This window comes from Bidens hawaiensis, unplaced genomic scaffold (genome assembly GCF_021521415.1).
Source record: "Bidens hawaiensis isolate Kalapana, Puna unplaced genomic scaffold, B.hawaiensis_p1.1 tig00008553_1, whole genome shotgun sequence".
Lineage (NCBI taxonomy): Eukaryota > Viridiplantae > Streptophyta > Magnoliopsida > Asterales > Asteraceae > Bidens > Bidens hawaiensis.
In genome coordinates this window covers 13,498-32,838 of record NW_027491614.1, presented here as the reverse complement: position 1 = coordinate 32,838, position 19,341 = coordinate 13,498, and the positions used below count along the sequence as shown (strand labels likewise).

Below are 19,341 nucleotides of genomic sequence, written 5' to 3'. Positions count from 1 at the left end.
ATATCGCAGATTGAACCAAAGACTTATAAGGAAGCGTTAACAGAGGAAAGTTGGGTAAATGCTATGTAGGAAGAGCTTATGCAGTTTAAGAAGTTAGGGGTATGGAAGCTCATTGACTTGGCAGAGAACAATAAACAGATTAATACCAAGTGGGTATTCAAGTGCAAGAGGGACGAGAATGGTATAATTTTCAGAAACAAGGCTCGGTTAGTTGTTCTGAGGTTTAGTTAGAGAGTGGAGATTGATTACAACAAGGCTTATGCACTAGTAGCATGACTAGAAACGATTTGGATCTTCCTATCCTTTGCTTCTTGAAAAGGCTTCAAAGTGTATCAGTTAGATGTAAATTCTGCTTTTATCAACGGGAGAATTAGTGAAGAAGTCTACGTGGGACAACCACCGGGGTTTATCGATCCGATCCACAAAGACAAGGTTTGCTGTCACACCCCGACTAGCACAATGCGGAAGCGTAAAACGGGAATGTAACAGACACCTCTGGTATCAACAACATTGTTTATAAAGAAACATTACAAACTAATTTACAATATATTACATTTCATTGTTCTATCATTGTTTTACAGTCTAGGTGTTACAAACAAAACTAGTTCGTTAACTATACGATCTTACTTACACCCTTGCTTCTATTCACAAAGCATCACCCACACACCTTGGGCAAGTAACAGATCACCAAATCATTCCGATTTAGGTACACCTAAAAAGCAGTTTAAAACGGGTCAACTACTAGAGTTGGTGAGTTTCACGAGCTTCAAGAAAACAGTTATGAATATTCACAAGTTAACACTTGTAATCATGATATAAGTATGTATGTATGTAAATGATGTAATTATGCTAAGCTACAGTGAAGCCTTGACTGTATGTGCTGCGTGTAGAGATGGTCAAAAAAACCAGTTGGGGAACCGGGTTGCCGGTTTAAACCGGAAACCGTTTTTTACGAAAACCGGTTTTTTAAAAGCCGGTTTGACCGGTTTACAAACCGCCGGTTCGTATTTCGGTTACAAGTTTTAGATGCAAAACCTGTTAATGAAAAAACCGGTTTTTTTTAATAACCGGTTATGGAAAAACCGGTTAACCGGTTTATAAAAAAACCGGTTTTTGACCGTTGTGGAAAAACCGGTTAACCGGTTTCTCCATAACCAGTTAACCGGTTAAAAACCGGTTTTTGAACGTTGTATAACGGCTATATGCCCGTTTTTTTTTTTGACCGTTTTTTTTTTTTACCATTTTACCCCCACAAACATCTATATATAGTTTAGGTTGGGTATTGGTTAGATCACACTCGATTATTCAACTCCAAACGCTCTAAACGTTTATTTCATACGCGATTATTTTGTTATCTCACGCTCAATTATACCACATTACCACTCCATACGCTCTTATTTCGTAGTCGATTATCATGGCCTCCCAAAGTGCTGCTTCATCCGTCAACATGGGTGCCTTGAACACGGGAGAAACGGTCGTTCGGGTCATCCCCACGAAACGAAACCATGATGTTTGGCAACATTTCGACCTATGCGAAATGTCTAACGGTAGCCAAAACGCTCGATGCAAACATTGTTTGAAGTTTTATGGCAAAGATGCAAACTCCACTTTAAAAGCGCATGTACAAAGGCCCTTTTGCAAGGCCTTGAAGGACGAATCGGGAAGTAGTTCGCAGCCGGAGATGACGAATCAAGGAGCGGTGTTTACGTACGACCTTGAAGCAGTACGTCAAAAGTTTTCAAACTTTGTGATTCAACAAACACTTCCTTTCAACCACTTCGACAACCCTCAATTCACGAAGATGATGCAAAACTATGTTCAACCACGCTACCAACACGTAAGTCGTTCGACCCTTAGAAGAGATTGTCTTAAAGCATGGAAAAACGCTAAATCCGAACTAATTTCATACTTTTCAAACTTACAAACTGGTGTAAACTTAACAACGGATGTGTGGTCGGTACCTCATGGTTCGCCCGACTCATACATTTGTGTGACGGCTCATTGGGTTGACCCCGAGTCGTGGCAAATGATGAAACGAACCGTTGCGTTTCAATTGTTTGATTACCCGCACACGGGTAGAAATATTTTTCATATCTTGGATAAAGTCATTCGACAATACAAGATTGAACATAAAATCTTTTCAATTTCGTTTGATAACGCGTCCAACAATACGGCCGCGGTTGGCCATTTAAAATTAAAGTATAAACCTATTTGTGATGGAGCGTTTTTTCATAGCCGATGCATTGCACATATTATCAACTTGGCCGTGCAAGATGGGTTAAACGTGATCGAAACGCAAAGAAACAATTTTAAAAGAATGTTACGAGATGTTTTTAGCAACAATAAAACATTTTCAAGATACAAAAAATTTTGTGTAGAAGCTAATTGTCAATGGTTGGGGCCAAATTGGGATTGTCCAACAAGATGGAACTCGACTTGTAATATGTTTGAGAAAGCCATCCAACAAAAAGAATCATTAATTGTGTTTCATCAAATTTTGTCAAGTAGGGGTAAATGTGCACCGTACGATCCTAGAAACTGGTTATTGATTGAGATCGTTACGGAGGTCCTTCAAATTTTTAAATCTTGCACAACTAGTTTATCCGGGGTTTACTATCCAACAAGCCCCATTGCTTTACCAAAAATTGCTGTCATGTGCACAAAGTTGAGTGAACTTCATTGTAGGGGTGCACCTTATTTTGATATGGGTGTAAAAATGAAAGAAAAATTTAGAAAATATTTTCAAGAACTACCCGCTGTTTTGACATGTGCTGCTGCGTTAAACCCTTGCATCAATGTTGGTGGTGTTGAAGCTTTAATAGAAAAAATTTGTGATGAGCTAGAGTTAAACGACGATCAAAACCTCTATTATAGCCAAACTTTAAAGAATGCTTTCAACACCACCTTGTCAAACATGTATGATGTCTACCTTACAAAATACGGGTCGTCTTCCCAAATTCATGACTCGTTAAGAGCTGTTGCCCAATCCCAATCCCAAACCGACCTTGAAATGGGGATGTACTACATGATTTGGGAAGACGCCGGTAAACGTCAAAAGGTAAACACCCCAAGCAGTGAACTTGGAAGGTATGGTGGTACCAACTTTGTGAAACACATGACTCCGGATGAATTTAGAAGTCTTGATTTGCTGGCTTGGTGGAGAGGTAAGGAGGATGAGTTTCCGATCCTCGCCGCCATGGCCAAAGATTTACTAACGGTCCAAGCTTCCACGGTAGATTCGGAGTCTGCTTTTTCTGTTTCTGGCAGGGTTATATCGATTAGGAGGACTCGACTCACTCCACCAGCTATAGAGATGTCGATTTGCTACAAGGATTACTTGGACTCTTTAGATAGGGCACAACATCAACGCTCACTCGAGGGGGAAATGGAGTATGAAGCGGGCTTGTATGAAGACGAGGTCAATGAAGGACACACTCAACCAATGACCGATGAAGAAGCCGCGTACGACGATTACCTAAGAAATAGCTCGGGATCGGGTAGCGAAGAAAATTAGTTAAAGAAACAGCAAACATGGAGGCAAATAATGAGTAAGAAACAGCAAGTTGTTCATGTAATCGTGTCTAAGCATTCTTTAATGTTTGTATTTTTGAGTTATGAATATGCGATAAAGATTTAATGTTTGTATTTTTAATGTAAAAACTATAAATGAAAGTTATGTGTTTTTAATCTTTGGTTTGTTGAAAACACATTCACCAACACACACTCATACTCATCTTCCAAGCAAAGAACCCTAACAACGAAAGCAAAGAATGGCTTCGGTTAGTCCGTTTTGCCTTGTAGTTACCGGTTTGTTTATACTGTGAAAAAATAATGGTTATTAAAAAAAAAAAAAAAAAAAAAAAAAAAACCGGTTAACCTAAAAACCGGTTATTAAAAAACCGGTTAATAAAAAACCGGTTTATTAACCGGTTCTAACCGGTTTCTAAACCGGTCCTAACCGGTTAGACCGGTTAGGGTTTTGACAGACAAAAACCGGTTATTAACCGGTCCGGTTATTAACCGAACCGGTTTTTTTCCGGGCCAAAAAAAACCGGTCCGATTAATAACCGAATCGGTTTTTTTAAAAAAACCGGTTTGTGCACCTCTAGCTGCGTGCATCCATTTCCCACGCTCAATCAACCACTGTGGCTCCCCTTCCGCCCACAACATGCCCCGGTAGCTATGTCTAACACTACATAGCCTGTATATAAAAATATGGTCATGTGCAAACGGCGCTATGTGACACGGCAACCAGGCCGATTCCGTTTGGGTTTGTCAAACCAATAGTACTATTCATAAGCCACCGGCTCGAAGTTAATCACTATGATCGTGGGGACTTTCGTGTGTTAGTACTTAGATAATTCACATCATTACAAGTTTCAGATATGTATACATAATCAAACATACTTTTCACCCCAAAAGTTCATAAAACTGTTTAAAGAGTGGGGTCATGAAACTCACTGTTTAGTAGATAATCAGTAGCACGTCGGTTCGAGGTTTGTGTAACTTGTAATCACGGTTTCCTATAATCAATATTATAATAATATTAATATTTTAATATTATTATAATCTCAATACTAAACTGGGCTGTATAACTAATCTGGGTATAGCTGGAATGCCCAGAAAGTGGCAATAGACTTAGGTTGTGATGTTGTTCAATGTCTAATATTTAAAACCGAACTTGGCTCAGATTCCCGATTTCCTATCTTGGCCAAGTTGTTCGTTTACGCGTTCAGAAAACAGTTTTGGGAAAATAAGCTTGGGTAAATGTATTGGTTAATAAAATGATTAAGTTATAAAGAAAGATCACATCTTGGGGACCCGGATTAGCTACGGGGCCCATTTCCGTTTATTCAGTTTGATTTGAGAAGAAACGCGTACAATTTATCCAGATTGTCCAGGTTTCTCATAGAAAGGTTCGTTTTTACTTAATTAATCCAAAAATATGATTTTTGATCACTCTTGGTGTTTTGATATTCCCGCAGGTTCGTTAATCGCGGACTTGCCGGTTTTTATAAAAACTGAGTTTGTTTAATCTTAAAATTAGCATAATTAATTAACGGTTAATCATTAAATTATGAAAATTTAGCAACTTATAAATTAAAATATGTAGAATTTTATAAAAATATTACTTGAATTATTTACTGATTTATTAATTTATAAAAATTCATTTTATCGGTTATATTTCGCCTGAAAATCATCCGTTTATCCCAAACTATTTCCAAAAATTCCACGAAAATTCCTGAATAATCAAATTATGTCCCAAAACAAACAGTATTAATTCCAAAATGTAAAAGGCTCATGCAATATTCTTTTCGGCCCAAATTCGGCTATAAAATTTCACAAGAACGTATATGCACAAAACACCCTTAAAACTTATCCAAATGATCTCAAAATTCATATGTGATCAAAATACATTAAATCTGAGTTTCCAGAAAAATTTCATAATTTTTGAAGCATTTTAACTATTTTTCCCCATTAAACATCCCAATTCGGTATAAAATTCGCCAAATATTCTCGGATGGTCAAACAATTACCAAATTTGAACAGGGACTCAATGATATGGTCCCAGATATCCCTGCAAAATTTCAAGACCTAAAAATATGGACATCACAAACTTAACCTAAACAGCCCCTAAGTAAGTGTTTCGGCATTACCTTAGCGGTTTTGGTTTGTTTCCGCCTTTCTAATCAACCTTTCAAGCTCTTGGGCTCCTATGTAGATCGATATAGCCGTTTTTTGGCCGTTTTTTTGGCCGTTTTTTTGACCGTTGGGGTCAAAAATAGCCGTTTTTTGGCTCCCCCAAGCGCCCCACTACTACTATAAATAGGTATTTGGTGTCATGGGTTCATCACAACACTCAAAACGCAAACCCGAACGCAAAGAAATAGAAAAAAAACGCTATTACAACGTTTTGAGTTCTCTAATCTCTTGTTTTCTCTTCTTCTATATTCATATTTGTTGTTATGGCTGCCTCACAATCATCGGTTGGTCAAGGTTCCAACGCCGAACCAAGTTTCGTTCGTATTGTACCTCATAATCGTAATCAAGAGATTTGGTGCAATTGGGATTTGGTTGAATTGAGTGACCATTCATTGAAGGCTCGGTGCAAGTTTTGTGGGGTTTATTTAAACCCACTTTCGAATTCAAATTTGAAGAAACACATCGAAAAACCGTATTGCAAGGCGTTGAAAAAGAACGTCGATTCGCAACAAACGCAAATGGATAGTGAAGGCGGAATATTTACATACCAAATTGATCGAGTTCAAGATCGTATGGCGAAGTTTGTGATTCAAGAAGCTTTGCCGTTTAGCCACTTCGACAACCCTCGCTTAACCGCCATGATTCGAGATACGCTTCAACCACAATACACTCACGTAAGTCGTCATACTCTTAAACGTTATTGTTTAAAATTGTGGAAGAAGGCCAAAGAGGTACTAATTGCATATTTTGAAAATATAAATACGGGAATAAACTTAACTAGTGATGTTTGGTCGGTTCCACATGGTCTACCCGAATCTTATCTTTGTGTCACCGCTCATTGGGTAGACCCGTCATCGTGGGAAATGATGAAACGCACCATTGCTTTCGAACTCTTTGAGTATCCACATACGGGAGATAATTTGTTTGAAATTTTAGATTATGTTATAAAAACTTATAAACTAGAAAATAAAATATTTTCAATGGCATTTGATAACGCGTCGAATAATACATCGGCGGTTGATAAATTAAAATTAAAATATACGCCGATTTGCAATGGTGTATTTTTTCACTCAAGGTGTGTTGCACATATCATTAATTTAATCGTGCAAGACGGACTTGCTTCGGATGAGGTTACATCGGTTATAAACGATTTTAGACTAATGCTACATGAAGTTTTTAAGAAAAGTAAGAAAAAACAAATGGATTATAGAAAATTTTGTAAAGATACGGGAAGAAAAGCTTTGGGAGCTAATTGGGATGTACCTCATCGATGGAATTCCACTTGCACAATGTTTCAAAGTGCTTTGGAACAAAGAGAAACTTTACAAATGTTTCATTCTAGTCTTGCCGAGAATGATTTGGCAATCCCCTTTTCAAATGAGAAATGGGAAATTATCAATGACTTATCGACTTTTCTTGAAGTTTTTAAAACATCAACTACGAAACCATCGGGAACGTATTATCCGACAAGTCCCTTGGTTCTTTCTGAGTTATTTTTAATGGTTAACAATCTTAAAGAATTTGAAAATAAAAGTCCAATGTTTTCAAACATCATATTACCAATGAAGTTTAAATTAAAAAAATACTTTCTTGAATTGCCACCGGTTTTTACTTGCGCCGCCGCTTTAAACCCAATGTTAAATGTTACGGGGGTTGAATGTGTGATAGACGAAATTTTTTCAGCCTTAGATATGCATGAAATTGACCCAAACTTTTCAACAGAGGCAAAAAATTATTTTTACTTGAATTTTAAATTTATGTATGACTTTTATTTAAATAAATATGGGTCAAACATACACATGCCTATGCCGGGGGGGTCTTCATCAAGTTCAAGTGCTACTAGAGTACGAGATCCCATGATTAGCCTTATGAACACCGTTCGCAACGTAACGGCTAAAAAACAAAGGGGTAACACCCCTTCAAGCGAACTAGGAAGGTATAGTGCAAATAATTACTCTACCGGTTTATCCGAAGAGGAATATGGCACTTTTGATGTTTTGGCTTGGTGGAAGGTAAAGGAAACCGAGTTTCCGATTCTTGCCACCATGGCCCGTGATTTACTAACCGTCCAAGCTTCTACGGTAGCTTCGGAATCCGCTTTTTCTCTTAGTGGCAGGGTAATATCAGTGAGAAGAACAAGACTAAATTCGGAGTCGGTGGAGATGTGCATTTGCTTAAAGGATCACTTGGACTCAATCGATCGTATTCAACACGTAACCACTCTCGAAGATGAAACACCACTTGATGTTCAAGTGCACGACGAACAAGAAGGCATTTCTACAAGTAATTCCGAGGAAAAGTCGCCGCTCAATAATTACGACGAACAAGAAGGCTTTTCTAGAAATAATATGTCACAACTTTATATTTATAAGTTTAATGTTTTGTTAGTTTGTTTTTTGAAGATTTTAAAACATGTAACCTTTTTTTTTTGAACTTCTTAAAGTAAATAAAATGAATTTTATGTTAATTGTTTTGTTTATTTTTCATGCTATACAAATACGAATCGTAGTTTAGAATCCAAATCGCAAACGAAAAACGAAAAAAAAAAAAAATTTTACACTGTAACCGGTTGGAACCGGTTACAGTGTAGGAACCGGTTTAGGAACCGGTAAGAACCGGTTAGATAGGTTAGGGGTCCGAGGGTGGGAGAACCGGTTCGGTTCCCTAACCGGTTCGAGCCTGGAACCGGTTTAAAAGGGGGTTTTGAATATAGGAACCAATTAGGAACCGGTTCCGGTTCCTAGTCCCAAACCGTTTTGAACATCTCTAGGTTTAGATATAAAGAAAAATAACAAATGGAATTACATTGTAATTAGGTATTGAATCCAGCATTACTTTGTTATCCAGAACATACAACACACATGCACCTAATAACGACTCACAACTTGCAGTTTTGACCATTTTGAGTCAACTGTTGTCTCAAAACTCTCCTCATCACCTTGTTTGTGGCTGTCCTAGGAAGCGATGCAAGGGGCACCACATCATAAACCTTAAAAATCAAAGTCAAAAGTCAAATCATGAGAATTCATAGCTTGTCAAATAGTTTTTAAGTAAAAATGATACCTTAAACAAAGGGTTGAGATTCTTCTGCAAAGCTGTATTCAATGACTGCTTCAAACTACTTAAATCGGGTGTCGAATCATTGCCATCTTTGAAAACAACCGCAACTACCAACCTCTCAGGCCCACCGCCAGCTGGTGTAACCCCTATAGCCGCAGTCTCCAGGATTTTGTCATCAACCGAGTTGCATACACGTTCAATCTCAACCGAACTTACCTGCACCAAGCATTATTTATCTTAAAACAGTTCTAATAATCGGAGGTAGGCGTGTAAAAAGCCAAGCCGCTCGTGAGCTACTTGAGATCGGCTCTTCAAAAGCTCAAATCGAGCCGAGCTTAAATGAGCTCAAGGCTAATAATAAGCTTGTTTAACAGATTAGCCCAGGCCCAAGCTTTACTTATTGAGCTCAAGCAAGCTTGCAAGCCTATTATTTACATGACTTTTTATTTAATATATTGATTATATATTTATATGATAACTATTATTATATATAGAATTATGATATATATAACTAAATAATACATTCAATTATATATAAATATACATATATATATAGGGGAGGGGAAACGTACAAATGAAATTAACGTGCTAAACATGAGAATCGAGTAGAGTAATTATATGTACAAGTAGAGTAATTATGTAATTACACCATAGAGTAATTACTCTATGATGTAATTACATAATTACTCTACTTACATATATAATTACTCTACTTGATTCTCACGTTTAACACGTTAATTTTATATGTATTTGATCCAAACCCTATATATATATATATATATATATATATATATATATATTGTAATTATAAATATTTATAATAACTAATTATAAATTTGCACACCTCTAACCAGAGGTGGCAAAACAAGCACATTGTTTAACATGTCAAAAAAGATAAACTTTTTAGACGGGTAGGGTTGACCCGGAACCCTTTTTTCCACAATTTTTTTTTTAATTTTTTAATAACTAATTACAAGGATAGTCCTTGTGATTTGCTCAAAACCGTAATATGAGTAAACAACAGGGACTATCCGTGTAATTAATTCTTTTTGTTCATGAAGAATTAGTTTGTTAAATATAATTACAAAAACTAATAAACTATACCTTAATGCCGCCAAGATTCATGGTATCATCTGCACGACCATGGGCGCGATAGTATCCTCTAATCGTGCGCTCAAATACATCTCCATGCCTCCTTAGAACCTAAGATGAAAACATTTTAAAAAAGGGTAAAAAACAATTCGGATTGAAATGGTTCTAATACGGTCAAAATGACCAGAAATGAATTTCAGTTTCCGTTTCTTGTGACAAAACTATGATTACAAAAACAATAGAATTACAATAATAATAAAAATATTTAAATAAAACAAGTTAGGTTCATGTTCCGGTCGACGTGGCATACTCGCGGGTTTCCAATTTAACCCACTTTTATACTTATTTTTTTTAAAATGTGATATATGTAATTCAAAAGATAAAAAAAAATAGTTATTTTAAATATATTTGTCATTTTAGAGTATTAATATGCCATAAACACATTTCGGATTAAAAGGATCGAACTCTGTCAGCCCGCAAAAACAAGAGCGTGCATGAAACCCAAATAACCAACAATTTAGTTTTATGTTTTTGTAACCACCGATCCAAATTTATGAACTTTCATTTTTTATTTTGATTGTTAAGTAATTTATAAAAATTCAATAAATAGGGTAAACCCAAATATTTTAGCCCAAGCCAATAAATAATCAATTAACCATAACGATTCAGGCGGGTCAAACTCATTATTTTGGACCAATTTTATTTTTCCAAAAAATTTCAAGATCAAATAGTAAAAACCGAAATCGATAGGATTTCGAAAACTCAAAAACCGAATTTTCTGAGTTAGATTTGATCCACTGACCTTCCCATTCCAAGAAGGCATGCCTTTGAAGTAGACGTCATAGTGGTCAGCATTTAATAGTGTGCTTGATGCTCCAAACATTAGGGGATTAAGTGCCAACTCACCAACTCCAGGTACATTTGCTGGCTACAAAAAAGTCAAGCATCCCATATTCTAGTCAAATAAGATCTCAAAAATTATATATCGCAATAGTTATTCAACTATTTGAAAAAATGATTTACTAGGTTTATGTAATAAAAATACACTTTGGGCAGCGACTTGCTTCCCTCTAGGCATGTTCGTGTTCGCTCATTTAACTTTAACCAAACAAGAGATTGAACACAAACAATTAAACAAAGATGGTTTTCTTGTTTGTGTTCATCCATTAAGAAAATGAATGTGTTCATGTTCGCTCGTTACCAGTATAAACGTACAGTTCATGAACGTAAACAAACAAACGTTACTAAACATCGATGAACGGACATAACTGAGCGAAAACCATGTAAAAGTAAATGTGAATATCAATCTGTTGTGCCTAAAAAGTTAGTAAAACTAGGCTAAATGTATTGGTGATATTTTAATTACATAAAACTAGACTAATTGTAATGGGCATAAAAAATTTAGAAAAATACTTGAACAGACATAAGCGAACCTAAAACAGACATAAACGAACGTAAACAGATCTGAATGAGTGAACGTAAACGAACTTTCACGAAATGAATGAGTGAACGAGACATGCGTCACGTTCGTTCAGTTAATTATATGAACAAACATTGTTGTTCATGTTCATTCATTTATTAAATTAACAAGCATAAATTAATTTCTTTTCAATCAGTTCATTGAACGTTCGGTTCGTTTATAGGCCTATATTCTCTCTAAGCTAGGCATCTTTCGTTAGCCACCAAAAATAACATATAATCCAAATTGTCGTCTTTCTTCTTGTGGTTCTTTTTATCTTTCTTTCTTTTTTTTTTTTTTGGGTGGGGGGGGGGGTTATGGAAAGATTGTGCTTACTATAGGGATTCCATCTGTGCCAAGAATAAACAGATTAGATCCTAAACTTGGTGTGCTGAAAGCAGACAAGCATTGAGGCTGCAATACTGATCCTGTAATAAAACCACCACCAATCTCCGTGCCCCCACAATACTCGATAATCGGTTTGTATCGAGCTCTTCCCATTAACCAAAGGTATTCGTCCACATTAGATGCCTCACCAGTTGACCCAAAGCACCTACCAAATTGAAACAGGTGTCGGTTGAAACAAGTTTTACTGTGATTTAAAACGGTCCAGGCTGGCCCGCAAATACAATTTTGTACATTATGCTAACAATATCTAATATTCAGATTTTAACTAGAAAAAGAAACCTAACTGTTTTCATCAGATAGTAGTAGGCGAACAAAGCATGCATACGTTCGTTCATTTAATTATAACCGAACTAACAATCACACATGACCAATTAAACGAACAGGATTACTTTTTCGTGTTTGTTCGTTAAGAATTGAGCATGTCCATTTCCGTTTATGTTCAGTCATTAACAATATAAGCAAATGGTTCACGAAGGTAAATGAACATAACTGAACATATATAACGAACCAATTAAAAATAAATGAGAACAATGATGTGCTGCATCTAAAAAGTTATTAAAACCAGACAAAATTGCAATGGGCCTGTAAAATTTAAATGAATATATTAACGAAAGTTAACGGACAAACGTAAACCAGCGAACATTAATGAATTTAAGGGAACAACCGCGGCCATGTGCTCATGTTCATTCGTTTAACCAAATGAACAAAAAGTTTCGTCAATATTCATTCGTTTATTAACTAAACGAACTTCTTAACGAACAATTCATTGAATGTTCGGTTCATTTACAAGCCTAGATAGTAGTAGACCAGAATAAAGGGGAGTGATTTCATGCTAATATTAAGAATCAACAATACTCACCGGATGGTTGACCAGTCAAAGCCAGCTGTACAAGTCTTTGTTCTCCATGCCCTTACAATACTTGGAATCACTCCCAGCATTGTTACTTTTGCATCCTGTAAAGTTTCAACAATGAAAATAAAATTACATAAGGCTGTTTGGATGTAGGCTTATAAATGAACCGAACGAACAAGAACAAAGCACTACCCGTGTTCGTTCTTTAACTTTAACTGAACCTAAACAATTAAATGAATGCATTTCCTTGTTCGTTTTTGTTCTTAAGAATACTTATTGTTGCCGGAACTATGTGGTATGGTTACGTTCATGCTCATTTATGTTCGTTCATTAATGATATATATGATCAGTTCACAAATGTAAACAAACAAGCATAACTGAACATAGATAAACGAACATAACTGAGCTAAAACTGGTTAAAAGTAATGTGAAGAACAATGTGTTGAGCCTAAAAGTTATTAAAACTAGACAAAGTTGTAGCTGGCTAAAAAAATTCAAATGAATATTTAAACGAATGAACTTAAACAAAACATTCATAAATGAAAGTAAACAAATGGACATAAACGAATTTAACATAACGGACATTCATGAACATAGATGAACGAACGAAACATGTGTTCATGTTCGAACTAAAAGAAACGTAAATGAATGAGCATAAACATATCTGAATGAATGAACATAAGCAAACATTCACGAACATAAATGAACAAGCGAGACATGTTGTCATGTTTGAACTTAAACAAACGTAAACTACCGTGGCCTATTAAAAGTGGAAGGCGCTCTGGTGGGATCCTCACGGACATGCCCTCCCTCTCTATCTATCCAATGGATGTAAGGGCAGAGTCCGTTGGTGTCCCCCCCCCCCCTCCTCCCTCCCTCCATGTCAAGAATTGGGGCCCCTAAAACATAAATGAGCCGACGTAAACAAACCCTTACTAACAAGACATGTGGTCAAGTTCATTCGTTCATCTCAATGAACAAAAATTTTAGTTCATGTACGTTCATTTATGAAATGAATGAACTTCCAACCGAATGGTTCACGAACTGTACAATGATCAATTGATTTATAGGCCTAGTTGGGTGGATTGGGTAGCAGGTAGTTTTAGTATGCGTGAAAGATGACTAGCCCTGAAACTTTTCACCCTTTATTTTGTAAAGTTATACTATTACAATCAGAATCAAAATATCAACATTTTTTTATAATAACCAATTTGCGAATCCTTCAACACGTTTCTAAATTTGGTTTATTTTGAAAAAGTTGATATTTTTGGTATAAAGTTAAGAAAATAACAACCTGTACAAATTTGGCAAAGCTAGTAGTGAGAGGAGAACCATTAAATAGAGCAATCGAAGCCCTGTTTAGTAACGATGCATAAACGAGCCACGGGCCCATCATCCATCCAAGATTAGTGGGCCATGCAACCACATCACCTTTGCGGATGTCCAGGTGACACCAACCATCTGCGCCTGCCTTAAATGGTGTTGCAACAGTCCATGGAATTGCCTTTGGTTCCCCTGTGTTAGACTCATACATTTAATAATATTGAATTATGACATAACTAATAAACAAAATAAGAAATTGAATATTTCCTACCTGTGGTTCCTGAAGAAAAGAGGATATTTGAGAAAGCTTCAACTGGTCGTTCCACTGAAACAAACTCGATATTCCTGTACATTATAAATAGAATTCATCCTGAATGTACTTCTTTATTATTTGGTTCACAAGAGAGAGAGAGATCATCAACAAGAGGCAGAATCAAATAAAAAGTCTTTTTTGTGAGAAGTGTACGAAGTTCAGGACCATTGATCAAGGGAAATCAATGGCTGAAATGAGGCGGCGGCAATTTTGTAACAGTCGGGCGCTAGTTTTGACTGAATGAGCCAAGAAGGAGAAGCAACCACTGTTGACTTTTTATCTAGTTTTGTCAGTTTCTTAGTCTCACAAAAGTTTTATATACTTTATAAAAAAAACTTCAAATTATACCATACAATCAAGCATTTTATTCAATTTAATTTGAGTATGACTTTTCTTATAAAACGTTGATGTATTGTGCAGAGATTCGTTAAAGAAGTCTACATTGTTGCAAGAACAAAAAGAATAAACCTAAATCATTTGATTTTTCTATCAACAGGTTCATATTTTTAAAATCTTTTAGTTCTTGCATACAAATGTCGATGTAATACATACAAAAAATCCATTAAACTAAATTGTTCATATATATTTTTTTTTCACTTTTAAATGTTTACCATGTGTAGGTTATGCGTAGGAAATACACCTGCACATAATACGCATCAGGGCCGGCTGAGAGGTAGTGCCGGTCGGAACGTCGGCCGGGGCACGTAATTTTTGGGGGGCAATTTTTTTAATATTTTTTATATATACATTTAAAAATATAAAACGTATAAAATATGATTTGATCTTTACCATCTTATAATTATTGGGCCCAAAATTATTTTATCTATAATCCATTTAATCAAATTTAAATTATTGGGCCCAAAAACTAAAACTAAAAACTGAAAAAAAATTAATAAAACCCAATGCAAAATAAAAGAAATAGCGGCTGATTGAAATTCCTCCTTGGTTCCTTCCTTCTTTGCGAATGCTGAACAAAACCTAAACAACGACCAACCCAACCGACCACCATTGTTGGTTCTTCGTTGACTACCAAGATCCTCCATGGTTGACCAAGCCAGCCAACAAGGACCAAGCTATGTTTTTTTTCCAATGTTAGGAGAGCTTCACGAATCATCGGTTAATCGTTAGTTATTATGGTGTTTGATTTTAATAATAAATTTTTCTATGTTTATTGTTATAATATTAAGCGTTGTTTAAAAAAATTAGCTTATATATTTTGTTATTCGTTAAGGCTATAGGCTTTTTATTTTGGCTCGGCCGAGGTATTTAAATCCTCGAAGGCAGCCTTGATACACATAACCTACCATGTGTAGGTTGTATAAAGAAACATAGTTTTTTATGTATTTTTTTAAACGATACATTTGAACCATGTTCTTGTATTTAAATATTTTTTTAAAAAAAGAAACGAATGATTTACTTTTTATCTTTCTATTGTGTGTGTGTGTGTGTGTGACTATATAGGCACTCCGTACCCTTCATGCGTTAAAAAGGCTTTTTACAATAGCCGCCCCACATTAATAATGCACAAACAATAGAACATGTCACAAGATTAAGAAAAAAGATAAAGCATACTTGTAACTTTCAACTTGTTCTAGAAAATCATGCCAAGAAATATCACCGTCACGCAGTTTCATACTAAGACTCAAGCCACTTGCAGGAATAACAATTGCTAGAGGTGATCCAGCATCAATAACTCGGCTGCAGAATGTACCCTTTTACCCTATGTGAGAATAATGGTTTTTTTTTTAATTTGAATATAAATACAAGAACAAGTGAACAACACCTGTATAATGGAAGGCTTCTGTCACCACGATTAAACACATCCTGGAAAAAAAAAATTTAAGCATATGCAAGTCGTCAAATACATAACCATTTTGTTATTCAATCGCTTATATAATGATTAAATAATTAAATAAGTAAATAAATAATAACCTGAGTAAAAATTGCTTTTGCTTTTGATAATACAAGTCTCGTTGAAATCTCACTCGGAGCAAAACTATCAGCAATGGATACAACCACATAGCCTGATAAAACAATTGCCAGATAGATCACCACAGATTTAACATTCATAGGCATATCAATTGCAATGGCAGATCCTTTTTCAAATCCAAGTTTTTCAATAGCATATGCAACCAACCTAAATCATTTCACATGTATAAAGGTTTATTCGACATCGCATTTAACTGTTTTTCTACATCCTTTAACAAAAGTATCCAAAAATTATAAGAAAAGATTGAAATTAAGCATACCAAACCTCTGAACGCAATTTCTCGAATGTCAGAATGTTGACGGGTGAGTCATCATTTCCTTCATCGCGCCATATAACCGCTATGTCACTTGATTTTCTCTTACTGTCTAAATTTAGACAATTTCCAGCTGGATTTACATAAGCTCCAGGAAGCCATTGACCTCCTGGATGCGAGAGTTGACTTTCTTCAGATGGATCATCGACTAATATGCGGTTTGGAGGCACAGAAAACGATACACTCATTTCATCCAATATTGTTTTCCAATACACCTATCATTAAATCATAATCATTGCTTAATCATGCAACAAAAACGCTTAAATCCCAAATCAATTCATGGTTTTCCTCAAGATTATACCTCTAGATTTGAAACCGAGAATTCATGAAAAGCAATGTAGCTTGAAATTGGATCTTTATAAGTGTGACCCAATAACTCCTTTCCCTTCCTCTCTAATAAGCTTCCTATGTTTGTTGATTTTGCATCTTCCCTGTCATACCAATGAACAATATGAACATAAACAGATAATCAATTAGTGAATTAGTTGTTAAGCAAGCTTTATCAAGGAGCTACATAACCTAATTTCAATAATATAATCAGCAAAAATGGTGGAAAATGAACAGCAACTTGAAACTTCATCTTCAACCATTATGGTTCATGAAAATAATTGAAATTTTCAATTTAATTTATTCATTTCATACTGAAAGTAAATTGATCTCATAAACAGATAATCAGTTAGCAAGCTTTATAAATGAGCATCAAAAGCTAATTATACTAAATTAACCAGCAGAAAACGGTGGAAAATGAACAGCAACTTGAATACTTCATCTTCATCCATTATAACTAGGGGTGGGTGTAAACGAGCCAAGCCAAGCCACTCGTGAGCTACTAGCGATCGGCCCGTTAAGAACTCGAACTGAGCAGAGCTTAAAAATAAGTTTGCTTAATCAACAAGTCTAAGCCCGAGCTTCACTTGTCGGACTCGAGCCTAAACGAGCCTATAATTTATCTAATTTTTAATCTTATATATTAGATATACATTCTTACAATTCTCATTATTTAATAGATAATGTAAAATAACAGAACATCAATAATTTTTCTGATCTATTCTAGAATATTAATATTTATATATATACCATTATTTTACATTATCTATTATTATTATTATTCTTATTATTATTATTATTATTGCTTTTGTTGTATATAAAAGTATAAACATAATTAGTAAAGAGCCGAGCTTGAAAAAGTAGTGACGAGCGTAGCTTGAGCTTTAGAAATAAAGCTCAAAACGAGCGGACAAGCTTCCCCTAAATTTATAATCCGTTAGAAATTTTGAATTGAAGCTATTCATTTCTTACCGAAAGCAAATTGAATCAGTCGCAACCTATATGTAACTATTTTGGCAGCTCAGTAAACACATACAAAACTCCTAATCAAGCAAAAATTCAAAACAAACTTCAAAAGCTAAAATCTCTACTTCCAAAAGTAGGTCAAGTTATCACCAAACACAACAATCAAATTCTAATTACTTATCTATTTTTTATTTAATATATATTAAATATACAATTTAATATTCTCATTATTGTTAAATAATATGTATTAGTCATATTTAAAATTAAAAATCATAATTAATAAACTCAGCGGATAGGAAAGTTACAAATCAGGTAACCAGGCTGGAGGATCGGGTCCGAAATGGATGTAGCATCCGTAATACATCATCTGGTGAAACGAGAACGGAAGATCCGGATTCAAAAGTCGGGTCGATATTTGCTTCCATGTGTCCGGAGTACCGGAGCCGTAACTCTGGATGATTTCAGTGAGCTTCTGGTGAAGTTCGGTGGCTGTTTCCACTGGAATCCCGAGCTCAAGTATGTCGGGCATGCGGATGGAGCCCAGCGATTTGTACGCCATTGTTGATGGATGATGATTCTGCTAACAAGATATTTGATTATTATCCTGATTGATTAGAAGAAGAATGATAAGGGATTAAGGGTGACTGACACTTGTGATGTTATTTCTAAGCTTGCGTACAAATGTTACACGGCTTTATATTTATAAAATAATAAGATGTTTCATGTATTTTGTATTTTTTGTTTTCCTTTTTTTTCTTCCAGCTGTTTGGAATTACTCATAAATTCGCCACATAATTTCAGGGGGTAGCGTAATTTTTTTTAACGTTCGTTAAGAAAAACACGATAATAAATAGAGTTATACATATTTAAAAGCTTGAAATCATGTCATTACAACGTCTTCTGTTACTTAATCAAATGTTTCTCCTTCGACCGCACAAACTTGAGTATTATTCAAACACTTTTTCACCAATTCGTCTTGATAAGCTTCAATTAAGAAAAACATTTTTCAACGACCGTGGTTGTAACCAGTAAAACCAATGCTAGCTTCAATATCCGATAACCCAAAGAAAAATACCGATATTATTGTATTAAATTGTTATTAATTTGTCAGCTGTATCTAATCTAACTATACTATTAAAGCAAGATGATTCCAAATGTCACCATTATAGAGTGTCCACATTGGATTCCACATATTCAATTCCCTTAAATACGTTTTCCACCTAATTAACATTCATTAAATTCATTAAAATGTATAACAATTCATTAAATGTATAAAATCCTTTATTCATTATTTTTCTTTTAGTTACCATTCTAAAATTATATTAGTTTATTCATATAAATTTAGAAAGACTAATCTTTAACCTTTTACAATTCAATATAAAATTCTCCATTAATTTTATTTTACAATCATTTAACTCAATAACAAAATTTTGACTATATAAATCAATACAATAACTAAAATCTTAGAAAATTATTAAATGGTGAAAATCATGGACAAATCTTTTAAATTTTTTATGTACATGTGTTTCAATTT

General features: G+C 35.0%; 1 protein-coding gene across 1 annotated transcript; it reads right to left on the bottom strand.

Moving 5' to 3' along the window:
- Positions 1-8,477: 8,477 nt before the first annotated feature.
- LOC143529458 (putative acyl-activating enzyme 17, peroxisomal) lies at positions 8,478-18,367 on the bottom strand. Its single transcript, XM_077025244.1, has 14 exons — positions 18,113-18,367; positions 16,816-16,945; positions 16,461-16,729; positions 16,144-16,348; positions 15,995-16,035; positions 15,784-15,909; positions 14,170-14,243; positions 13,870-14,090; positions 12,582-12,676; positions 11,651-11,867; positions 10,658-10,783; positions 9,868-9,966; positions 8,767-8,979; positions 8,478-8,692 (listed from the first exon to the last, which is right to left on the bottom strand). Exons 1-14 carry the CDS (start codon positions 18,364-18,366, stop codon positions 8,582-8,584), a joined length of 2,181 nt encoding a protein of 726 aa, XP_076881359.1. The 5' UTR covers position 18,367; the 3' UTR covers positions 8,478-8,581.
- Positions 18,368-19,341: the final 974 nt, after the last annotated feature.

Excerpts from the sequence above, each read along its gene's own strand:
- LOC143529458 (XM_077025244.1), bottom strand. The coding sequence starts at position 18,366 with ATGGCGTACAAATCGCTGGGCTCCATCCGCATGCCCGACATACTTGAG. Across the intron at positions 15,910-15,994 it reads AGAAGCCTTCCATTATACAG|CCGAGTTATTGATGCTGGAT; the intron begins GTGTTGTTCACT and ends TACATTCTGCAG. Across the intron at positions 11,868-12,581 it reads TTTGACTGGTCAACCATCCG|GTGCTTTGGGTCAACTGGTG; the intron begins GTGAGTATTGTT and ends TCAATTTGGTAG.